Source organism: Canis aureus, chromosome 4 (genome assembly GCF_053574225.1).
Source record: "Canis aureus isolate CA01 chromosome 4, VMU_Caureus_v.1.0, whole genome shotgun sequence".
NCBI classification, from domain to species: domain Eukaryota; kingdom Metazoa; phylum Chordata; class Mammalia; order Carnivora; family Canidae; genus Canis; species Canis aureus.
Genome location: NC_135614.1, coordinates 41,468,479 through 41,493,556, shown reverse-complemented (window position 1 = coordinate 41,493,556; position 25,078 = coordinate 41,468,479). Strand labels below are relative to the sequence as shown.

The 25,078-nt window shown below is 49.8% G+C and overlaps 1 protein-coding gene and 2 long non-coding RNA genes across 17 annotated transcripts in view; 2 read left to right on the top strand and 1 right to left on the bottom strand.

The window, feature by feature from the left end:
- NEURL1B (neuralized E3 ubiquitin protein ligase 1B) overlaps positions 1-15,938 on the top strand; it is a 39,937-nt gene extending 23,999 nt beyond the window's left edge. The window contains exons 3-5 of the mRNA XM_077895523.1: positions 7,690-8,409; positions 10,491-10,616; positions 10,992-15,938. Coding sequence (XP_077751649.1) covers positions 7,690-8,409; positions 10,491-10,616; positions 10,992-11,236 — 1,091 coding nt within the window. The 3' untranslated portion in view covers positions 11,237-15,938. The remainder of the gene's footprint in view (positions 1-7,689; positions 8,410-10,490; positions 10,617-10,991) is intronic.
- The window catches only part of LOC144312620 (uncharacterized), a 95,318-nt gene that overhangs the window by 54,440 nt on the left and 15,800 nt on the right, over positions 1-25,078 (bottom strand). For 5 of the 15 annotated variants that reach the window (XR_013378124.1, XR_013378127.1, XR_013378119.1 and 2 more), the window contains exons 2-6: positions 21,696-21,811; positions 17,969-19,392; positions 12,197-12,304; positions 10,176-10,276; positions 5,282-7,569 (exon numbers count right to left, since the gene is read on the bottom strand). This is a non-coding gene — a long non-coding RNA (uncharacterized LOC144312620). Of the gene's footprint in view, positions 1-3,762; positions 3,902-5,281; positions 7,570-10,175; positions 10,277-10,547; positions 12,305-17,968; positions 19,393-21,695; positions 21,812-25,078 lie in introns of all 15 variants that reach the window. The other 10 variants (XR_013378131.1, XR_013378133.1, XR_013378132.1 and 7 more) reach the window with 8 other exon arrangements.
- Positions 594-6,397, top strand: LOC144312621 (uncharacterized). The gene is made up of 2 exons (XR_013378134.1): positions 594-3,273; positions 3,527-6,397. It is a non-coding gene; the product is annotated as an uncharacterized LOC144312621 (long non-coding RNA).

Here is a 25,078-nt window from a genome sequence, read left to right as displayed (position 1 = left end):
CCTCTAAGCTCTTTGCTAGAGCTCTGGAGTTCAGGCCCCATGTCCTCAGGCAGTTCTGTCCCTCTTATAGAGAACTCCGTAGTGGTCACTGTCATAGCCCCTTGGTCCTTCATCTGCCCAGTGGTGGAAGGCTGGTCAGACCAAATAAGCAACACCCAGTCCAAGGCCATGGCGTTACAGGCTATGTTGTCAGAAATCTTTGGTTTAAGTGGCAAAAACCGGTTCAATCGTAAGCAAGGAAAAAAAAAATCAATGTCTCATGTGACTGAAAATTCAGGGGAACACTTGCCTGTAAGCCTGGCTTGATGCAGGGGCTCATTGAACAGCACCTAAAATATTAGCCTGCCTTTATTTCTTGCCCTGACATCTTTATTAGCACCATCCTCAGCTGTACTCCCTTCTGGGGGCAGGGGGAGGCCACCAGCAGCTCCATTTCCAAGTCCCACATCCCACCAGATTAACAAATCCAGCAGGCCAGTTGCTTTCCTACAAGGTCTAGCTAAAGTTCAAGGTTTAACCTCATTGCTCTCTGTAGCCAGGAGGATGGGACAGAGTGGCCAAGTTAAGGCCTCCTCCTCAAGTAATCAGTGGAATTGGGAGGTGGGAGTGGAGCAGTTCTCTCAGAAGAAAAGCTGGGTGCTGGGACAAGAAGAGGGGTGGGATGCCATGCAACAAAAACAGCAGCTCTGTATAGGCCTTGTAGGGGAGTCATTTACCCTTCTTGAAAGCCTTGAGCCTCTTGATTAATTTAGTTACCTACTGTGTGCCAGGCACTAAATGCCAGGAGCTTTACCTGGGTGATGTTTCCCAGTCCTCACCAGAATACTATGAGGCAGGAAATAGCACCATCCCCACTTGCATACTGGGCATGGATGAATGATTTGGCCAAGGTTACCTAGCAGTTGGTGGTGCTAGAGTTGGTGTTTGTTATTTATTAGCATTATGAATAGCGTCTTGACAAAGACTTGAACTTATGGGTCCAAATGCAGGGCTCGGAGGTCAACTGCACCACTCCACGCTTCAAGTGAGGAAATTGAGGCCTAAAGAGACAGGGACTTGCCCAAGATCACTGAGCTGATAAGTGGTCATGATAGGGGAGGTTGGGCCCAGGACCCTGAGGGGTGCCTCAGCATGGGATCTGTGCGTACCCCACATCACACAGGGAGGAATGGCTGCAGGTGGCTTTATCTAGAATCTCAGTGGGAAGCAGCACAAGGCAATTGGCTTTTGCAGTTAATGTACTCTTTCCAAACAATACAGGCCAGCACCCAACTCCCTGTCCTAGTAGTAAGACATGTGCCTAGCAGGGTGGCCCAAAGGATTGTCCTTTTCCAGGCTCCTGAAAGCCTACTCTGTGTCAAACACAGTGCCAAGTACATTGTTAGTCCACAGATCTGCCATAACCTTCCCCCTGGCCTATGAGATAGGGCTGAGGAGCACCTCACATTGCAGAAGGAAACTGAGGTCACATCTGGGACCAGCCAGAGTCCAATGGAGGCCTGTCTCTCTGGGTCCAGGCTTCTTTAGTTGGAAAAGCATGGGCTCAGTGGTCCACAGACCTGGCATCCACACCTTTCCTTCTTAAACTCCAACACCCCTACCTTGCTGCTTGCCTTCCTGTGGCCAGGGCTGAAGGAGCTCTCTCCTGTACCTTCATGCCTGTTTGGGGACATTGCTCCAATCATTTGTTCCTTTCCCCAGCTTCACTTTCTCCTTCACAGAATCATTCCCATGAGCACACAAAAGAGGTCTGGTAGTTTCCATTAAAGAAAAAAATTGCCCTTCAGGCACCTGAGCCCTTGGCTCAGTTGGTTAAGCTTCCAACCCTTGATTTCAGCTCATGTCAGGATCTCAGGGTCATGCAATTGAGCCCCATGCCGGGCTCTGCATTCAGTGTAGTCTGCTTAAGATTCTCTTTCCCTCTATCCCTCTGCCTTTTACTCTTTCTCAAATAAATCTTTTAAACATGCCCTTGACAATCTTCTCCACCAGCTACTCTCTCATTTCTCTGCTCTTCTTCAGAGCAAAATTTTCTCAAAAATCTCTTTCCCACCCTCTCAACCTCCCTCTTCAGCTCATCCCAATCCTCTTTAGCTCATCCCAGTAATATATATACTTTTAAAAGTTTAACGTGAAATTTAAAATACAAATAGAAGTCCACTTTCTTTAATGTACAAAAATGAGTAGGAACAGTAGTAAACTATGTATTATGTATTTATGCCATATACTTATATATGACCATATATAATATGGTTCTCCAGGTTAACTCTACTATTCTTCAAGCAGAAAGTGGGTAGCACTTTAGGGAGTGGGAAAGAGATAAATCCCAGAAAGACTTTTCTACCATGTTTATTCTACACTGTGTATGGCTGTGTGCTCACTTCTCCATTGCACAGAATTCAGTTGTATATAAAATTGAACCTGAAGTTGGAGACAAGAAATGAAACAATGGTGTAACTAACTACCAGCTTGTTAATTTTTAGGGACTATAAACAAGGCTTTCTCTTGAAGTTGAACCAAAAACAACTCATGTTCCTTAGACTTTGTAATATGTACAGGAAAAAAATGGATACTGAGGTTCAGAATTTGGCCTCTCCCAGTTACCAATGCAATCAGCAATGACCCAGTCTGGCGGGACTTGATCTTGATGACGAGCATCTCGGTCAACATTTTATTCCTACAATTTCATCTTCTCCTGGGTTAAGTTCACCACCAGTTACTTTGAAGAAAGCTGTTCTCAGCTACAGCAGAGTGACATGCGGGGTACAGTGCTTATGTACCTCCTCACAATGATTTTTTCCTGCCTTATGCACTGAAACCCGGCTGCTACCAAGCTGTCCTGTTTCACCAGACTTCAGCCTGCAAGCTCTCCCTTCAGCCCCATGCTGCCAGATCAAGCTCAGCCTCGTGCAGATCAAGCTCAGCCTTGTCCTCTTACCTGGTCTCTCACTTTTGACACAGGTGACCTCTCCCTGCCTCTTTGCCCTGCTCATGCCTCCTGGCTTCACAAGGTTCTGGTTTTCCTCCTGCCTCCCTGCCTGCTCCTCCTTGGCTTCTTTTCTGGCTCGTTCCCTGCCTGTCTCCATACGCTGAGAGCCCCAGGGTTCTATTGTCAGCTTTCTCCTCTATCATGTAATACAACAGGCATGTAGAAAAGTATACAAAACATCTGTGGAGCTTAACAAACCATCATAAAGCAAGACCATTTCCCCATCCACTCTCTCCCCAGATGACTATCTGAGCCCGTCACTGGGCTTTGAATCCCATCTTTAGGTTGTTGGCTCCCGGATGTGAGGGCGATCTGGCTGCGACATCTGTCACCCCATTGATCGCCAGGGTTGATTCGGCTGATCTGGCTGGCTAGGCGGGTGTCCCCTTCCTCCCTCACCGCTCCATGTGCGTCCCTCCCGAAGCTGCGCGCTCGGTCGAAGAGGACGACCATCCCCGATAGAGGAGGACCGTTCTTCGGTCAAGGGTATACGAGTAGCTGCGCTCCCCTGCTAGAACCTCCAAACAAGCTCTCAAGGTTGTTGGCTCCCAAGTCCATACTCCTAGCCCTGATGCCTCCCCTGAAGTCCAGACTTCCCTCTGGCATTCCACACTGAACACATGTAGGCAGCCATCCCCACTGTCAGTGAAAGGCACCAGCCACTTGATTGGCCTAAAACCTCAGGAGTCATGCCCAATTCCTCTTGTCCTCACTCTACATCCATTCTGTCAGCATGCCCTGCCCCTTCTGCCACTAGTACATGCCTGAATCACCTTTGGAGACAATGAAGTGATAGATGGCCCTTTCTGTCTCTAATTCTTCTAAGCTTCCTGCATCTTCACACAAAGATGGTTTCTATTGAGACACAAATTCTGCTCTACTTCCAGCCCAGACATATTTGACCTGAGAAACCTAGGGAAAGGAAAGAAAGGAACGAATGCAGCTTTCTCCCAGTTCCAGAGCCAGGTCCTGGACATGGCCAAGGGAGAGTGGGAGGCTGTGGAGCCAATCCTAGCCATCCCAGTCTCCCTGTGCCTGGCCTGGGACTGCCATTCAGAAGATGCTTAGGGAGGGGACAGAACTGTTGGACTCTTCCTCTTGGGAGTCATATCAGACCTCTGGGGACTGCACCTCCAAGAGCCGCTTAGCTTGAGGCTGAGTCCACATCGCTGGCAGCTCTAAGGGTGGAACAAGGACAGCTGAACTCTTGCAGGCAATACTGCTAGTAGGGGTCTGGTTTTAGAGTCACAGCCTGAGATGGAATCCCATTTCTGTCATCCCTGGCTGTGCGACCTTAAATAACTCACTCTACCTCTCGGGGTCTGGATGTTCTCCCACTGTGAAAAGTGCCCACTTTACAGAGCTACATGAGATAGTGGTGCGGACTAATGGGGATAATGCATGAAGTTGCATCTGGGAGGTAGGGACTCAAAAAAATGGCTGTATATACTTTCCTTGGGTCTAGAGAGTCTGAAGGCAAATCACCGGTTAGAAGTTAGGAAGTCTTGGGGCAGCCTGGGTGGCTCAGCGGTTTAGTGGCTCCTTCAGCCTGGGGCCTGATCCTGGAAACCTGGGATCAAGTCCCAGGTCAGGCTCCCTGCATGGAGCCTGCTTCTCCCTCTGCCTATGTCTCTGCCTCTCTCTCTCTCTCTCTCTGTGTCTCTCATGAATAAATAAATCTTTAAAAAGTTAGGAAGTCTTGATAAGCTCTCTGGGTGGCCTCTTGGTATTGTGGGATTTCTGTTCACAGAGAATCTTTTGAGGGGTGAATTCTGAAGTGTCAGGCCTAGGCCAGAACTCTGCTATCTTGGGCCTGTCTCATTCAGGACAATGCCTGATGTGGACAAAGCTCCTTGCATAGAGATAAGTGAGGAGACCCAACCTTTTCTGAGTGGCTGCTATGTGCCAGGTACCAGGCTAAATGCTGTCACATAGGTTGTTACACCAGCCTCACAGGATAAGTCTCACTTCAGAAACACTGTTCTTTCACATAATCTATTCCTTCTGCTTGGAATGGTTACACCCCACTTCCCAGGCACACTGTATAGTCCCCTGGCCTTCAGTTCTTCACTCCATCTTCACTGACACAGAGGTCTGTTCTGGCCTCACTTCTGGCCAAGTCCCCCTTTCACATACTCTCAGAGAATTCCAGTTCTGTCACTCCTTGGTTGCCTGACATGGAGTAACTCACCCTGCCTTTCACAGCCTAAGTTCCTCCACTGAAACATGCTCATTTTACAGAACCATGCAGGACAGTGGCTCTTAGTAGCACTCATCACAGTTCGTACTTACATGGTTTTATGTCAGATGCTTCATTAAAGTCTGTCTCTCCCACTGGAATGGGAGCTCCATGGACACAGGAGCTGTGCCTGCTTGTTTACCTCTCTTCACTCAGTTCCAGCACAGCATTCGGCACATGGCAAGTGCTCTATACATTCTGTTCAGAAAATGTTGAAGGAATAATGATAATTAACATGTTTTGAGCACTTACTTTGTCCCATGTTCTGTGCTATTCATAAAAATACCTAATTTAATCTCTGTAATAACATGAGGAAGGGGGACCAGGGTTATTCCATTTTAAACTGAGGCAGCTGAGGCTCTGAGAGATTAAGTGATTTATCTAAAGCCACATGGCCAGGAAGGGCTGGAGCCAGGACCTGAACCATCTCCACAGGCCATGCTCTTAATTAGAATGCTGCGCTGAAGGATGGGCTCTTTTGTAGATCTGTTAGGGGCAAGAAGGAGGAGTGCTGGGGTGCAGGACAGAAGCAGACGCTGGCAAGGGCAGAGGCCCAGGGTGAGCCATGGCCAATGCCTTTAGGCTTGGCCTAGCAGGATGGGTGGGACAGAGAGCCATGGGAAAGTGCATCACACCAGGAGGCTCCACCAAAAACATCCACTTATCTAAAATGCCTTTTCAAAAAAAACCCCACTTGTTTTATCTTTCATGTGTGCCTTTTTTTTTTTCTGATTATAAAACCAATACATGTTCATTAGAGCAAAGTGAGAAAATCTAAAAACTGTAATAAAGCAAATTTCCAGCTGGTGATAACCACCCTCAGATTGTTATGTATATCCTTCCTGTATTTTTCCTATGCATTCTATACATACATTTCCCACACAGTTGGAATCAAATAATATATTTGGTTTTGCATCTTCTTTTGTCCACTTAATGTTATATCATCAGTGTTTTCCCACATTAACTAGTAATTGAAAAAGACATTTTAAAATATTGAGGTTTCTGATAAGACTTGTAATATAATCATTGTAGAAATGGATAATAGACCAGTAGGCCAAACAGGTCTGTGAGCCAGGGTCAAAACTTGGATGGCCAGTTTACAAAATCTGCCCTGTAGACCGCTACTGGTGGGGTAGGGAATACCATACCAGACTCTCACTAGGAGCTAGGGCATGCTTTTGGAAAAAGCATGTTCATTATTAGGACTTAGTTTTATATCTGGAAAACTAAAAAGGAGAAATACTTTTTTCCATGATATAAATTATAGGATGACAAATCTTAGCCAGAAGTGTCCAGTTAGAGAAGTTTGAAAAACACTTTTTCTTGCTTTATTTATTATGGTTAATGAGAATCTTTTTATCAATAAAAGAAACTCCACTCCTTTCCCTGACTTGTTACCCAGAGTGGCAGTCAGTGTTTTAGAAACCTCATTCATTCATTTATTCATCCGATAAAGAATGAAGGTTCTTTATTGGTGTCTTTTAGAAGCCTCATTCATCCATTTATTCATCCAATAAAGAATGAAGGTTCTTTGCCCAGCACTCTGCTGAGCCGGGAGAAGGTGGTGGTGAACAGACAAGCAAGGACTCACATTCTAGTTGGGGAGACAATTGGCAAGTAATCTACCAAAGTATGAAGATCTGTATTACCTAAATGAAATGGGTTTTTTTGAAAATTTAACTATAATATGTAGTATCAAGAACGTTTTTCCAAACCACTAAAAATTATCCAAAAATATTTTCATGATGGTGTCTTAAAACTCTTAGTTTTCTGTCTTATAAAATGAGGCCACCTCTTACAGAAAGCTAACCTATCCAATGTTTGGGCTCTGTGCTGCCTTCTTTCAGAGTCAGCGTGTGTGGAAGAGCCTGGGTTCTTCTCATGGCTTTGCCCGTTTCTGTGTGACCTTGGTCGCATTCCTTAACTCCTCTGTGCCTCACGCCTCCCTTCTTTGCTAAATGGCTGGCAATAACAGCACACACCTGAGTGAGAACTCGTCACACTTGAAGAGACCTTAAAATAATACCTGTCACATAAGGCCACAAATAATGAGCAAAAGGACTCACTTCTTGGAGCTTATCCTCTAGCTGGGGAGGCCAACAATAAAGGGTCTTCAAATGTTCCATAGCATGAAAACCTCTGGAGTGAGGGAAGGACGGAAGAAGGAAGGAGAACCAAAAAAAAAAAAGAGGGAAGAAGGGAGGGGGCAAAAAGGAAGGAGGAAGGGATGAAGGGGGTGGGGGTGGGAAACAGCCTTATCTGCCCATCCCAAAGAGGGGTCGCCAGGACTGTGCTTCCTGATTCGGTGCACCGGTGGTTCTGGAGGCGGTACACACCCCAACTAGAAAGAGAAGCGAGGGGCTGTGCGTGGGGGCTGTGCGTGGGGGCGCCGAGGCCTGCGGGTGCCCGGGCTCCCCGCCCGCGGCCCGCCCCTCACCACCACCCTTCTGCCCCGGTCCAGAGAGCGCGTTCGCCGACACGCTGACACCCGCGCGCCTCAGCCAGGCCCGCTTCAGCGCCTGCCTGCCGCCCAGCAGCCACGACGCCGCCAACTTCGACAACAACGAGCTGGAGAACAACCAGGTGGTGGCCAAGCTGGGCCACCTGGCGCTGGGCCGCGCCCCGGGCCCGCCGCCCGCCGACGCCTCGGCCGCCGCCATCCCGTGCGGGCCCCGCGAGCGCCCGCGGCCCGCGTCGTCGCCGGCGCTGCTCGAGGCGGACCTGCGCTTCCACGCGACGCGCGGACCCGACGTGAGCCTGTCCGCCGACCGCAAGGTGGCCTGCGCGCCGCGGCCCGACGGCGGCCGCACGCTCGTCTTCTCCGAGCGCCCGCTGCGCCCCGGCGAGAGTCTCTTCGTGGAGGTGGGCCGCCCGGGGCTGGCGGCGCCCGGCGCGCTGGCCTTCGGCATCACGTCGTGCGACCCCGGCGGGCTCCGGCCGGCCGAGCTCCCCGCCGACCCCGACGCCCTGCTCGACCGCAAGGAGTACTGGGTGGTGGCGCGCGCCGGGCCCGTGCCGAGCGGCGGAGACGCGCTCAGCTTCACGCTGCGGCCCGGCGGCGACGTGCTCCTGGGCGTCAACGGGCGCCCGCGCGGCCGCCTGCTGTGCGTCGACACCACGCAGGCGCTCTGGGCCTTCTTCGCCGTGCGCGGCGGCGCGGCGGGCCAGCTGCGCCTCCTGGGTGAGTTCCCGGCCGCGCGCGCGTGCGCGTGCGCGTGCGCGGCCGCCCGGGGGCGCGGGGCGCGGGGGCGCGGGGGCGCGGGGCGCGGCTGGGTAGGGCCTGCCCGCGCCTGCCAGGCTGGAGGGGTTTGAGCACCCGCCTGCCGCCGCCCAGAGTCTCTGATTCCGTAGGGGCGGCCCCGAAGTGCGGCTCTAACAAGTGTCCCAGGGATGTCCGTTTTGCTGTTCCCAAGTCCACACTTGGCCCGCACCGACCTAAGTTCCCCCTGTTTCTGTTGTTATGATTTATTATATCCCTATTAATTTTTAAATACGTGATGAATCGTAAGTGTAGGAGAAAAAGTAAATACAACTACACTTAAAAGAGGACACGAGAATAACAATGTCCACAGAAAATGGAACGGAGGCCTGAACCATCTTATTTGGACATGACTTTGCCTTCTTTCGTGCCACCAATAGACACGGAGCACCCGCCAGCTGTGGGCCAGGCCCTGGGCTCCAGGATGGGGCACAGCAGAGGACAGGACACAGGCCATGCACAGGAGGAGCTCATAGACACGCCTGAATGGAGAGCTGCGCCCTGTGATGTGTGCCACTGCAGAGAGGCTTCTCTCCCACTTGGTAGAATGGGGGTGGTGGTCAGGGAAGGTTCTCAGCACAGCCCCATTTTCATGATTCAAGAAGTAAGCCCCAATGGTAACAGAAACAATGACCGTTTCATGTTATATCATTCAATTTTATACTCCGGATGCCTCTATGAAACCAATATCATTATCCCATTGACAGATACGAAAATTGAAGCACAGAGAGATTAACTGCCTATCCCAGTCACCTAACTGGTCAGCCATGAAGATGCTGGGGGGATCACAGACCCTCTCTGAGCTCAGATTCCTTCTGTGTAGGGAGGGAGTAACTACCTGTATCCTGGCATTGTCAGGAGGATGAAATGACCAGGTGCATATAATGCTTTCAGCAGGCGCCTGCCACACACAACAAAGCAAGTTTAAATAGTAGTAACAGCAGTGACTGCTGTTTTCAGGCAGAGGAAGAACAAGGGAGTGGTGGTCATTGTTGGTTGGTTGTTTTTTTTTTTTAAAGGATGACCAGACATAATCATCATTTACCCTGAGATGAGTTGCCTAAGTTCCCACTGGGGCTTTGACAAGAACTAAGCCTAGAATCAGTCTTCCTTACCCTCCTCCTTCCCGCCCCCCTCCTTGGCACCTCCAGAGGGACCAGGATGAGTCCTTGAGTGGTCAGGAAAAGAAGGTAGAATGGAGGTGATTATTTTTGGAGACCAGTAGCTTGCCCTCTTGATTTCTACTTGACAGCAACCCCAGCACTGCATTATCTGTCCAACCTCCTCAAATAGAGTGAGGGAAGGAATGTCTCTCTCACCTAAGAAATAACCCATTATTATCTATACCAGCAGTGAACACAAGAAGAAAACTCATTCGTATTGAATACTACTAGTCAGGAATCTTGTAGTTGCAAGTGATAAAACCCCACTCGAAGTTACCTAAACTAAAAGGGAAATGTATGGATACACATACCTCAAAAGTGTGAGAGTATATTGGATGGATCCAGGTTTTGAAAGCATGTCATCAGGATCCAATCCCAAAGCTCACTTTCCCCTATGTTGGCTTCACTCTCAGGCGGGCTCTACAGGGCCAGACTTAACCTCCCAGTGGATGGGCCCCTTCTTGCCCAACAGTTGTAGTGTTCTCATGAAGGCCTCTTTGACCTGCGTTGGGTTTGTAGCCTTACCTGAACCTTCACTGAGACCAAGGGGTGGAAGTTCTTGGCCTGGCCTGGATCATGTGAGTGACAGTGAAGTAAGTGCCCCAAAACAAGATCTTTTACTGTTTCTGAAAAAAAGACAAGAATGGCAGAGAATAGATATCTACCACATGTGTACGATTCCATCAGTCCTTAGCAGAAACCTAGGAGGTAACTCTTATCCCCCCCCGCCCCGTCCCGTTAGACAGATGGGAAAGCTAAGGTGCAAAAGTGTGAAGAGCCAGGGACTAGCAGAACAGGGCCCACTTCCCATCACCCCTGATGGAGTCTCTTTGGTCTCAGGCACCCTGCAGTCCAGCCCTGCAACCGCGTCCCCATCAGGGTCCCTCAGCGGCTCACAGGATGATAGCGATTCTGATATGGCCTTCAGTGTCAACCAGTCGTCCTCAGCATCTGAGTCATCCCTGGGTAAGGAGGTATAAACCCTTGAGGGGGTAGGAGCTGGTGGCTGGCCTGGCTCCTTCAGCTTTGCCAGAGCCTTCCTGAGGCTAAGCAAGGGTGGCCACCTTTCTCCGCTGCATCTTCTCCTTCCTCGGCTATACAATCATCTGGAGGTAGGAGAAGTCTACATATGGTATCCTCAAGGGTGGTAATGGTACTTGATGCTTGGGGGAAGCAGGGTAGGGCAGGGGGCAAAGCCCAGTAGAAAAACATCAAACTGGTATCTATTGAAATTGTTTCCCACAAGTTCGGCCATGGAAGCTCTGCCTTCTTGGGGTTGCCCCAGCAGAACGCATCTGAAAACCACATTATTAAGGTCTGGCTTGTTTTCCCTTTCTGCAGTGACGGCACCCAGCTCCCCGCTGAGCCCCCCGGTGTCCCCCGCGTTCTCCCCACCGGAGCCGGCAGGCAGCAAGAATGGTGAATGCACGGTGTGCTTTGACGGTGAAGTGGACACAGTCATCTACACGTGTGGACATATGTGCCTGTGCCACAGCTGCGGCCTGCGGCTCAAGAGGCAAGCCCGGGCCTGCTGTCCCATCTGCCGGCGGCCCATCAAGGATGTCATTAAGATCTACAGGCCATAGCCTGGCCCACCAATGGGCCTGGGCCAGAGCCAGGTCACCTTTCTGAAGGCCCCCTGGGCCAGGCAACCACTATGGCCAGCAGGGAGTCCAAGGGCAGCAGCCATCCCATCTGCCACTCTTCAACAGTGGGCAAGGCGTCACAGTCATGGAGATGAGGCCCTGGGAGGTCTGAGCCCAGGCACGGGCTGCTTCTGGCTCAAAAGCGCTTTGCCCCCCAGAGGCCATCCGGACAGCAAGCTCAGGAACTGCCTAGCAGACCACCCTGTCCCTCGGTGACCTCTCAGCTGGGAAACAGCATTCTCTGTGCAATGCTTTTCTCTGGAGTTGGGTCAAGTGTGTGTGAGAGAGGGTGAGGGGAGGGAGTGGCCAGAGAAGAGAGAGGGAATGTGTGTGAGAGAATGAGTGAGAGAGAACACATAGGTATTTATCCAGGGATCCTGGCCCTAGGAGGTTATTTAACACTAACGAATGTGCAATCCCGAGCCCAGACGGTAGCGTGACTAGAAACCGTTCACTTTCTGGGGCTGTAACGTCAGATGGTTTTGAATGTATGAAGCCTGCACCTAAACAGAACTCCCTTGGATGGTATAGAACAGGGACACTCAGATTTTCTAAGGGAAGGAAAAAAATAGCTCATTGTTTACAGCTCCAAAGCAGCAATGCCTTGGGGGGAAGGTGGGTGGAGAACAGAAAAGAACAATTTGCTTTTTTAGTTTCTTCCCCGGTCCTGGAGAGGAGTTTTGATGGGTGCTGCGGCCCACTGAGAGCTCTGGGTGGTGTCATCCCCAGAAGCCTCTTCACCCCTTCACCCCAGACAGCCTAATAATAAGCATAGTGCACCTTGACTCCGTCCCACTAGATGCTTTTTGTCTGTACCATCCCTTGTTGTCCCCAAAGAGAAGACAAGCGGCAGGTTCTCTTTTCCTGGGGGAGGGAAAATCCTGGAGGCAGGTGACTCACCTGGAGTTGGAAGGGCCACTCCATCAGGCTGACAACTCTCCACATTTCCTGTTGTAACCCTGGGGCCTGGCATTCACCAGCAGCTGTGGGCATCACCAGGGCAGCCTACTGGTGAAGTAGGAGGAAAAGACTTTGCAACTGGTTCTGACACTCAGCTTCTCTTTCACTGCTGATTACTAAGATGTTAAATGATCATTAAGATGTTAACTAATAGCTGAGACATTAAAATGCTGACATGGGAACCCCCCCCCCTTCCCAGAGCCATTTGCAGGCACTTCCTGGGACCTGGCCCTGTCCCCCACTTCCTCACCCCTGCCGAAGCCCATCTCTGCAGACTCCCAGACCGCCCTTGGGCTGATAGGCTGGCCCAGGCCAGCTCCTGCCCCCAGTTCTGGGCCTAACCTCTGCCCTAGCTTGTGCTGTCCCTTTAAGGAAGCCCTTGGGCCTCTCTGATTCTCAGTTCCCAATCTGTCCAAGATGAGGCCCAGTATCTGCCCACTCCAGAACCCACGATAGGACCAGCATAACATTGAAAAAGCCTGAGACACCCTGCAAAGAGCAGATAACATTTTTATTACAATTCCTAATCTGTTCCTCTGCCGCACAGATGATGACAGGGAAAGAACATTCAGAGAGTTTATGCATTCATATAACAAATGTTTGCTGGGTTCCTGGAGGCCCAGAGCCCAGCCCAGTTGGGCCCTCATCAAATCAAATTCTTTAAGACCAATTGGTCTTTGTGATGCTCTAGGTCTTGGGCCACCTATTGCTTCTCTGTCTGGAAGTGGTCATAGTGTTCTGACCTGATCTCAACTTCAGAAACTCTACTCTTGCCCCTACAAGAACCCCTAACTGGTTATTTTCCCTAGTGAATCTGGGAAACATGCCTCCATTTAAATTTTGTGATGGAAGTTTTAGGGGAGCATCTGGAACCCCAGGTTAGGACCTGGAGAAGCTAGGTGGCACTCAGTGCTCAGCTGAATTTGGCCAGCAGGAGCCATTTCCCCTATGTGGGGTGGGGCACACAGACCGTGTGGGAGAGGACTCATGACCTTCCCCACCCACCAGGACTGGTTCTCCAGCAGTAGCCCTGGCTGGATTGAGCCGGTCACATGGTGGTCTCAGATGCCAGCAGGAGGCAGCTTGTCTCTCCTGCCCTTTGCCCTTCCTAATGGTCCCCACCTGGGTTCCAGCCACCACCAGGAAACCAGTGACAGGGCCTGGACCTGTGGTGGACCAGGCCATGCCCCTGGTGACCTGTTACCTGCAACAAAAGGAGCTGGTGGCCTGTCTAACTTGCTCCGCAGCTGCTATAAATAGCCTCCCTGTTTCTAAGAGAAATTAAGGGGGTGTTTATCTTCTAAAAACCAGAAATTTCCTGATGCTCTGATTTATTCAGTGCTATAGAGGAGCTGCTCACATGCCCTCACATGGCGGGAGAAAGAGGGAAGGGAACCCCTCTTTTTCATTTCACATCATTATGTGCCTCGGCACTGGGCTAGAGAGGCATCTTCACACATTAATCCTGTGAGGCAGGTCTTATTACCCCCACTGAGTCATATCTAAAATGCTACTGATAATAAAATGCACCATTTTATGTACTGCCAAGGGAAAAAAAAAACATGAATTTTAACTGTAAGATGCCACAGTTATACAATTCATTCTAATCAGAGACTTGAAATGTGAAAACAAACTCTGCTACTTAGAATTGGTAAAACACGGTATTATTCCCATTTGACGGGTAAGAGAGCTAAGATCCTGTGAGTAAAGTGACAGGATCACACGCAGTAGGTGGCAGGCCTGGGATCCAAACCCAGGCACGTCTGGCACTGAATCCCACTCTCTTCACTGCTTGGCCCCAAGCCCCAGGCAGCTTGAGGCTGCCTTGAGTTTTCTTTCTTGAAACTTCTATGGGCTGCCCCTGGAGAGAGCCTGGGCACCTGCACCTGCATAGAGGGTTCCAGCCCCAGGCTGTGGTCTCTCTGCCACCCATACCCTAGAAGGACAAGTGTCCTTTCTTCAGTCTCATCTTCCCACTGTCTCCCTTCTCCTGGCAGAGCTGAGCCATGTGAGATCCTGAGCCCAGCCTGGAGACTTCCTCCCATTGCACAGGGGTGCAAATATGGGGCAACATAGTGGAGGGGCTGAAGGCCTTGTCCCATTGCCTTCCTGAGCCTCAGCACCAACCCTCCTCCCACCCCCGCAGGCAGAGACTCCAGGGCTAAGAAGCAGGAGATCACAAGATACTCCCTTGCTGTGTGTGGTCCTGTGCCTGCTTCTTTCGAACCACCAGAAAAATTGGGCTGTTTGCAAGTCAAAACAAGCTCCTTTTCCTAGTCCATTCCCAGAACTAGGAGTCGTCTGGGATTTAGCTACCCAGGGCAGCTGCTCCCCTAACTGCAGGCACACTTTGCTCAACACCCACTCATCAGTGTGGCCTGTGTTCTGGACACAGTGTTAGGAATCGGGACTAAAGACAAAGTCCACAGGGAGTGGACAGTCCAGAGATGGGCAGATTTGTAAACTTGTATTTGCTGTCTTGGCATTGGGTCCCTGTGCCAGCACATAGTAGGTACTCATTCAAAGTTTATGGAAGAAATCAGAAATCAAGTTATGAGTACTCAGGGGCTTGGTAAAACACCACGTACATATGCATACAAAATCATTCAACAAACATCTGCTGCATGCCAACTAGGAGTGGGGTGCTGGAAATGAGGAGCTAGAGGACAGTGCTAGCTCTACCTTCAGAAGGAGACACATTAAGAGGATAATGAGACCCTGGGGCTTTCTTGGCCATTTGTTGCCTTTGAGGATCTATCCTGGTGAGTGCCCATGACCACTTTCCTGATCCAGAGCCTCCTGCATTCTCGAGAAGCCTCCTTTGCATTAGAAATGCCAGGCACCTTGCAGTTAGTGGGCTGCTGCCAAAATAGCCTTGGGCAGAACCCTCAAAGGCTCCACCACTTGATGATCACCCTCAAGTCCCGCCAGGGAGACATGTAGGGAGGTGGCTACCTGCTACTTTCAGGCTTCTGACTAGTTACTAGAATCAATCCCTAAGTTCCCAGAGAACCCCATCACATCCAGGTGAGAAGAATGGGCTTGTGCAAAGTCTTGGTGAATGAGAGGCAGTAACCTCCCCTGCTCAATCCCATCTCTGCCCTAGTTCTGGCAGAGGGACGCCTGCTCAGGAACACATGGCCTCCTGGCATTTCTTGGTATTTAGTTGTTTTTCCCAAGCCCCTAATGAAATGACTTGTACAACAATCTGTCTGTGCCTTATGAAAGTGTCTGTGCACTTTTTATCCTTTTTAAATGCAACTTTAAAAAGTGGGCAGGGGACTAGCATACATAGTAGTATTCTAGAAATATGTGCTAATCACTGAAACCCTTCTGCATTATGTTTTTGATGTAGGAGTGATGAAGTGTATGTCTCTTATCCCATCCCCCCACAACCTGTGTACAGACCTTTTTAAAAATGTCTCTTATTCTTATTTTTCTGATTCAATACTGTGACTTCTCCAATACAATCTAATCTTTGGGGATATGTAATACAGGTTTTAAAACTTGGGGGGAGTGGTGGGTTGGGAAGGGTTTGCACCCGTCCTGTGTGTTGTGCTTTTGTGTGTTGTGTGTTTTTGGTTATGTCTATTTTTATCTGTTTTATATTAACATGATTTTGCTGTTTAAAACAAAAATACAACTTTGGCTTGTTAAAAAAGAAACCTTCTTCAGAACTCAATTTTAAGACTCACAGTTGCACATACTGTTGGGGAGTGAAGGTGAGGGATACAAAGCATTGCCAACCTTGAGGAAACAATTAGCAAAATGTCCATGAAGTCCTAATAATGTTTGAACCTTTGGCCAAGCAATTTTGGTGAAAATATCACAAGGAAATAATTCTTATCAAGGATAAGCTCTGTATGTAAAGATGTTCATTACAGCATTATTTATGATGGTAAAAAATTGTATAAGCCACACTAACGTCCAACAATGAGGGTGGACTTGCAGAACTCTCAGTTGCAAGCGACAGAAACTGAACTCAAATTGGTTTAAGGGGATTAAAAAGCTCAGCTAACTGAAAAAGTCCTGTATCGTGAACCCAAGAGCCCTCACTTCAGGTGCAGTTGGATCCAGAATCTGAAATGCTCCAATAGGACTTGGTCTCTCCTGCTTGTTGCTCTGACCTCCTTTGCTCCGGCCCGTTCCCAGGCAGGTTCTCGACAGCTGGCCACAGCACAGCGCAGATGCAGCCTACAGCCTCCCTGTGTGGGCACACCTGGCCCACGGCCCCTCCCTGAGCCAATCACAGAGGCCAGGGAGATACGGGGCTCTGATTGGCCAGACCCCGCATTTGCACCCAACTCTGCGCTGTAGCTGCTCTCCTAGAACTGAGAGTAGGGGCTCGCAGTCTCCAGGGCAAACGGGCACGGTGAAGACCTAGTACCAGGCAGGGAAGAACAGCAGGCATCTATCTCTCTAAAGAAGGTTGAGCGAACCATGATACAGATATACCTAGGTAATAGTATGGCCCATGAAGCCAGACAGCCTGATCCTCACCATGACATCGGGCGAGACACTTAATCTCTTTGTGCCTTGGTTTGCTCATCTTCAAAGCAAGAATAGTAAGGACTCCTGATTTTAGGATGGTTGTGAACATTCTTGAGATCATGCCGGTGACGTGCTAGGCACCGCATCTGGCACTCAGCAAAGAGTTTGTAACACGGGAATATGTTTATGTCAAAACATGGTGGGAAAAATCAAGATATAAAAGATAAAGATATAAAAGATATAAGATATAAAAGATATAAAAATATAAGATATTAAAAAAGATATAAAAATCAAGATATTAAAAAAATCAAGATATAAAAGATATATCACATACACTTTGATCTCATGGATGTAAAAACAAGCAGGCAAACAAACAACAGTCCCCCAAATCAGACTGTTGGAATGACCAACAGGAAAGAAGCAAACTCTCCATGGGGGCTGTGTCAGGATACAGATATTATTGGACTTTTCCCCTTGTGTTTTCTAAAGTTTCTATAATGACAAATTAGCACTTTTAATTTAAACTTGTTACTTGGAAAAAGTATTCCCCTTGTCTGCAAAAAACGATGAAAACAGCTAGTACTTGCTGGAATTTGTCAGGAGTTCCGAGGCTGATTGTCTGATTTTGAGATCCAAATTTAGTCACAGTGTATGGTGATAAAGGCCTGCAAGCTTCCAGTGGAGACCAGACCAGGCTGACCAGTTTCCTTGGGCTTCCTCCAGGCCAGCTTTAGGGCCCAGATTTCTGGGGGTGGAGCCTTGCAGCAGCATCAGGAGTAACAAGGGAAGGGAGAAGGTGGAGCTGCTCAGGCCTGCTTTTCCCTGCATGCTAAGTCAGGGACACCTGATTTAGTGACACCAAGTTTTGGGAGCAATGGGGTAAGAGTAATGAAGTTGCATTTATGAAGCTGAAGAAGTCATGATTTTCCTACTTTTCTCAATGAATCTTCACAACAGTGCTTGTCTCCTCATTTTACAGATGAGGGAACCAGAGTCCCTTCAAGGCAGAAGTAGGATTGAGCCCTAGATATGCCTGTTCCAGAGCTAAGGCAAAATGTGCCTCGGAAATATATCATTCATTTCTACTAGGTCAGGGGATATTTTCATAGATTTTATTTGATAATCAAGACTTTTTTTTTAAATAAAGGAAGGAGAAAGACCATGCTAATCTAGACTCTTTGGGTTTTAAGAGATTGAAAGCCAACTTAAGAAACAACTCACACAACTAAAGTGGTCCACTCTTGCTTCAGGAAGGGCTGGATCCAGGGGTTCACATGATGTCATCAGGTGTCTGCTTCTGTCTCAGTTCTGCTTTCCTCTGGGTTGACATCACATCACTCTCAGGCAGGCTCTCCCTCTGTGGTAACCAAGATGTTCTCCAGTGACTCCTCATATCATACCAGCTTAGTGACCCTTTAAAAGCCTTTCAGGAGAAGTCCCAGGGTGTCTGTCTTTTGACCCCTTGGATCAAAAGCCCAATTCCTAAATCAGTTTCTGCACATACCCACACTTGACACAAAACCAAGTATGGCATGGCCCTTGCCCTCAAGGACCAACCAATCTAGAGGGGAAGGCAGACTCATAAACAGACATATTCAGAGCAGTGTGGTTCTGCAGCTGCTAGGACAGATTGAATTCAAGGCATAATGGCTATAGACCATTTAGTGATATAAAAACATCCTTCTTTTTCCTGACTGTTCAGGCTTTCACTAATGCCTGGGTCATGCTTCCTGGTATATATCATATTTCCCTTCTGAGGCTTCAATGTACAAAGCCTGTGCCCTGACCCTCACCATCCTGCTGCCCAAAGCACAGGTAGCCTCAGAGGAGTTCTATATGGAGACTTCTCTGTCCTTTATTCCCTAGGTTCCTGCAGGACAAACAAGAATAATAAAAATCATCTAATGAACACCTACTATGTGCTAAGGTTGTCCATGACATCTCTGACTCCTCACTCTAGCTCTCTGAAGTAGGTCCCATCATTACTTCCATTTTACATGAAGGAGGGGCACCTGGGTGCCTCAGTTGTTAAGCATCTGCCTTCAGTTTAGGTCATGATCCCGGGGTCCTAGGATTGAGCCCTGAGTCAGGCTCCCTGCTCAGAGGGAAGTCTACTTTTCTCTCTGTCTGCCACTTCCCCTGCTTGTGCTCTCCCTCTCTCCGTCGAATAAGTAAATAAAATCTTAAAAAAAAAAAAGTAACACCCATTTTATAAGACGGAAAACCAAGACTCAGATGAAGTAACTTTATACTTAATGTACATAAGCCCTCAAAGACAAAAGGATTTCTTGTCTTTTTTTTTTTGTATGTAATTCCCAGGATCTAGACTCAGTAGTTTTCAAGGGCAAATGGTCCCAGAACATATGCACTTGTGATTTCACTGACCCCACAAACAGCCCATCAGATAGATATTATAATCCCATTTTACAGACAAGGGAAGAGAGGCTCAGAGAGAGCAACAACCTGCCTCAAATCATACAGCTGTGAACTGTGGAGCGGTAATCTGAACCAGGTCTCTTTCCACAGCATCGCAGTTTTTCTGTGGGTAAACTGTCTGAAGGGGGCTGGGGGGGAGGAACAAGAGGAGGGGGAGGAGAAAAGAGAAGAAAGGTGGGGAGATGAGGGGAGGGAAGGAGGCTGTGCACCTAGAAGGACAAAGGGAGAAAGCCACACAGTCAGGGACATACACAACAGCCACCAGTCCAGTTCCAGGGCCAGAGAATCTTCCCCTCTCCCTCCAGGCTCAATTCTCCTGGCTCTTGGAAGCTGGTTCTGGATCCCACACAGGGATGTGGAAAACATGAATATTCCAGGCATCCACAATGGGAACAGAGCCCCGACCTTGGCTGTTAAGTACACCCAAGGGAAGCTTCTAGAAGCCCAGGGGCAGCGGCATCAACAGAGTGCCTGGGGCAGCCCGGTCTGCTTTCCTCAGCCCTCTCCCCTCCTGGCCTGGCCAGGGGTGACCTTCTTGCCCGACAGCCCTCTCCTCCTCCACCCAGCTGCCCAGGTGCAGAGGGCCTGTTTAGGAGTCTGCAGGTCACACCCATACTTTGCCCCAACAAGCAGGGGCCCCCAGGGTTGCCATTCATCCTGAAGCTGGCAGGGCTCTAGCCTCTAGAGTTGTGCAACGGGAAGCCCCCTTCTCTGTGCCTCACCCCCCTGCCTCTATCAGGTGGGGCCTGTAGGACCATCCCCTCAAGCCCGGAGCAGAAGGAAGGGAGGCTGATTGTGGCAGAAAGAAAATGTCACATGGGGACCTTTGCCCAGGGGAGGCTGCATCCTGGCAGCTCAACTTGGAGCAGCTGTTTCCCCGGTGTTGGTGCCTAGTGGGGAGGAGTAGGGGGGTAGGAGGTGAGGGGGTGATGAGAGCTCACAGGAGACCTAGAGCCTGGGGGCAGGCCTTCCTCTGCTGTGGGATTTTGGACAAGCTCAGTTTGAGGATCTTTGAGGTCTCAACCCCCTTGCAGATTGTGTCAAGATGAACCATCCGAGTCAGGAGGTGGCTGGCATGTAGGAGGTGCTCAGTCTTAATGGTTATTCTTTTTCCCAGTATCATAGGCTGTGCTCTATCACTTCGCTACTTGGTTCCACTCCTCCCCCACCCTGACCCTCTGTCCTCCAGAGCCCCCTGGGCCTCCTTCCTTCAGGCCCTATACTGCATCCGGAGTTGGCCCCTTCGTGACATCGTTAGCAGCATCTACAGGTGATCAGCACAGGATCTACCAAATAGTAGAACCTTGCTGTTTATGTCCCCCTCCTCCCGGGTTCAATTTCTGGCATCAGCACACCTCCTTCCTACAAAGAATGAAAGTAAGGGGCAATCAGATGGTGGGGGCTGGCCAGGCCTCTGAGTCTGCCCTGGCCCCTCGCCCCTTGCTTGTTTTGGCTTCCCATCAAGAATGCTGGACCAGGCCTGGGAGGCTGACTGACCTCAGACTCCAGAGGGAAAGTCACACTTCTGCTCAACTCCCAGGAGCAGCCCTTACATTCCAGGAGGGGCGTGGGAAGGGCCAGGCCTTCCTCCTGCTAAACTGAGCAGGGAGCCGCCTGCAGCCTGGCCATGCTCACAGCCTCACACGGGCCATGCCCACCTCCAGGTCCCCCGGGGAGATCTGTCCCACTATGGAGGCATGGAGGGAGGGACGTGGAGGTAGAAGATATGCATTGCCACCACAGGACAAAAATGGAAGAAATTTCCCAGTAAGATGTCTCTGGCCTTCCCCAGTCACCTTGGTCTCCCTTGCCAGCTAGTGCTTTCTCCCTTCTGGTACCACCCCCCACCTTCAAAAAAACCCAGAACCCTCTGCATTGTTCTGAGCAATTCTAGTCTCCCTTCAGCCTCTGCCCCCTCTGAGAGGTAGTTCCAGGCAGTCCTAAGGGCTGTCTAGATTTGACTTCAGGGCCATCCCTCCCAGCCCAGTCTTCCTGTCTTTCCACCCTTGAGCGGGGGTGGGGAGGTGAGGAGGGGAAGGGATAGGCAGGGTGATGGGCCAGGAAGGGGATTCAGCTGGAGTTGTTTCAGTTGGCCTTTGTTAACAGAGGCCAGAGTACTGGGTGAAGTTTCCCTGAGCAAGTCACACAAGAGCTGGGCCTTGGAGGGTGGATAGCAGACAGTGAGCAGAGACCGGCCCAAGCACACTCTGCAGAAGGGAGCTGCTCCAGTGCAGAGGATGCCAGGCAGCATGCTGGAAGAGCAGACCAGGGCCCGGAAAGAGGTCCCCAGGAGACACTTTCCTTCTGCTACAACCAGCCTCTCTTCCTCCAAGAGGATCCTGGGACTCTGCTGGCTAGTTGACTCCTAGGTGGGTTTCCTCCCACAGGCCAGGCTTCCCAAGCTCCAGATAGGGCACAGAGCAATGGAGTAGCTTGGGCAGGGGGTCAGGAAGCAGGTTGGCCCTGGCAGGGTCCCATCCCCTTGGAACAACGAGCTTTCCCCTATTCTCACCTTCCAGGCAATGAACCTACAAGTCCAGAGGTCAAGAGAAGAGGGCTTTCTGGGCTCCTCTGGAGGGTCTGGCAGTTTCTTCACAGAAGATGGAGCACTGTCGCCCTCTTGTGGTTCTGGGAGAGTGCACAAAGACGTGAGCAGAAACTGCTGGACAGGCAGTCAAGGTCTGTGTGCTGGATGAATCTACTGCCCCCACCCGACTCTTAGCAAATCCTCGAGATGTCACCAGATGACCTGGGAACCGCAGCGCCTGCGAATGGCCTTGCAGATCCAGGTAAGCTTGAGGAGGACAAGTTAGGGTGACACTGCGGGACCGAGGTTACCTCAGAGTCTGGGGTCAGGCTGAAGCTGTGGTGGGGAAGGACTGGGGCTGGAACCAGGACGGCTTCCTTCCCCTAGACCCTGCAATACCAGGAGGTTGCTACCTGGCCCCTAACTCTGGGCCCCACTCAGGCCACTGATCTGACTGGCTCGGTCTAACCACCCCCCCCAACACACACACACACACACACACACACACACAACCCTGTGTCAGGCATATTAAAATTAAACAAGTAGGGAAAAATGCAATAAAAAGAAAATGAAGACATAACACTGAGTGAGATGAGCCAGTCACAAAAAGTCAAACACTGCATGATTTTACTTACGTGCGGTCTCTAGAGTAGTCAAGTTCATAGAGATAGCAGAAGAGAGGCCACCAGGGACTGAGGGAGGGTGGTGGAAAGTTAATGGTTGATGGGCACAGTTTCTGTCTGGGAAGATGTTCTGGAGATAGAGGATAGTGACGGCTACACAATGAAGATGCACTTAATGCCACTGAAATGTATGCTTATAAATGGTTAAGATGTGGAGGGCACCAGGTAGCTCAGTCGTTAAGCAGCTGACTCTTTGCTTTCAGCTCAGGTCATGATTTTGAGATCATGGGATCGAGCCCTGCATCAGGCTCTGTGTTCAGTGTGGAATCGGCTTGAGATTCTCTCTCTCCCTCTCCCCTTCCCTCTGCTCACTCTTGCTCTCTCTCTCCAATAAACAAATAAAATATTTTTTAAATGGTTCAGATGGTAAATTTTGTTATATGTATTTTACCACAGCTTTTTATTTCTTAAAAAAACATAACATTTTATTTATTCATGAGAGACACACACACAGAGAGAGAGGGAGAGGCAGAGACACAGGCAGAGGGAGAAGCAGGCTCCATGCAGTGAGCCTGATGCGGGACTCGATCCCGGGTCCCCAGGATCACAACCTGGGCCGAAGGCAGGCACTAAACTGCTGAGCCACCCGGGCTGCCCTACCACAGCTCTTTAAATTGGAAAGAAAAAGAATCCTCAATTATAGATGAGGGTAGTGCTGCTAGAACTGCCTCTTTGGCCATTGGGAGGGGGTGCCTCCCCTATACTTGTGTCCCAATTTTCTGGGGCTGCCATAACAGAATACCACAGACTGGGCGGTTTAAACAACATAAATGTATTTTTTTCACAGTTCCAGAGGCTGGAAATCCAAGGTTAGGGTGCTGGCAGGGTGGTTGGTGTGTGGGTGACTTTCCTCCTGCCTTGTCATCACATCCTGGCATGCTTTTCCTCTGTGCACATGTAGAGCAAGAGATCTCTGGTGTCTCTTCCTCTCCCTATGAGTACACCAGTGCTACTGGACAAGCCCAGCCTTACCACCTCTTTTAACCCTTCTTACTTCCCCAAAAGTTCCATCTCCAAAAGCAGTCACACTGAGCGATCAGGGTTTCAACGTATGAGTCCTAGAAATGTCATTATCATGGTTTAATGCAAGAAGGGTCTGGACAGTGGGAAAAGAGATCTGGCAAGTCGAGGTGGCCTTCTAGAGAGAGAGTTGGCCGAGGGGAGCCCAGCCGGGGAGCAAGTTAATCTAACAGCACACATTCGGCCTCACCAAACTCGCCACTAGGGGGGCGGAACAGAACCGGATGCAGATGTTAGAGCAGAGTGGTCAGGGTAAGTCCAGGAGGATGTGGGAGCCCTGCTCTACCCTGAGAGGGTCAAGGGAGGCTTCTGGGAGGAGGCAAGTCCTGAGGAGCATCTTGAAGGGGGAACAGATGGTCTCCATGTGGAGAAGAGGAAGAAGGGTTTTCTAGTAGATGGAACAGCTTCATACCAGTGTGGGTGACTCATCAGGCCAATAACAGCAACCAAAAAAGTATAAGAAGGAGCTGGTTTGGAGAAGACGTATACTGCACCTTGAGGATAGCCTTTCAATATTTATTTTATTTTTTAAAAGATTGTATTTATTTATTCATGAGAGACAGAGAGAGAGAGAGAGAGACAGAGACAGAAGCAGGCTCCATGCAGGGAGCCCGGATCACGCCCTGGGCTGCAGGTGGCGCTAAACCACTGGGCCACTGGGGCTGCCCTCAATATTTATTTTTTAAAATAGTCCTTGTTTTTTCCCCTTCTTCCTTTGCATAAAATAGAAAACACTTAAGCCCCGATTCACCTGTTAAGCCTCTTCCCAGAGCTGTGGTTTTCCTAATAAATTGCAAAATTGCCCGGCTAATGCTAAGCAGTTAAATCAGATTAAATCAGGAGAATGAGTCTCTAAGGGCTATTTATCATTCCCCATTTGTTTGCAAGGGAAAAAGGCGTTGTGTCCTGGCTGGGGGCTGAGAAGTGGGCTCTGGTATCTCCGTGACCCCAGTAAAGTGATTGGCACTTAGCTGTTACCCTTGGTTTCTATGGTAACATAACAGGTACGCAATAGCCCCCAACTCCCTAGAAGACCTCTCACTGCAGGACCCGGGAAGAGTGAAATTGTGAGACCCCCAGATGGCCTTCAAGAGCCCACCCACTGCTGCTGGAAAGAACAGTGACTCTCTCAGGCTCAGGCTACCCCCTCTTTCATGGACGAAAGAGAAGATGTGTGGCCCACCCCAACTCTGCCCCTCTCTTGCTCCCCTACAGTTCCCACCCCTATCACCCTGACCTTGCACTTTGCCATGCCCTAGCCAGAGTAAGCCAACTTTATGAAAGTGGAAGGCTCTTACTTTTTAAATATTAACTGAGTCTCCTTGACCCCTGGCACTTCCCTCTCATACCTGGGATCTCCCCTCCCCTCGACAATCACAGGAAAGATGCCACAGGACGGAAAGCAAATCAATCGTGTGCAAGAGCTCAGCACGTAAGTGATGCTCTAGGATCCATCTGGATCACCATACGGATGGAACGGACGATTGGCTCTTGAGTTTTATGCCCACTCCCCATCAACATCCTGGCATGATACAGCCCCTGGAACTTGGCCATGGCCTTGGGGAAAAGGGAGGGAATCCCAGTGGAACGGGGTCTCAAGGTAGAAATGAAGTTGTGAGGAAAATAAGCCCATTGCATGCATGCCTGGGTTTATGGATTGAGATT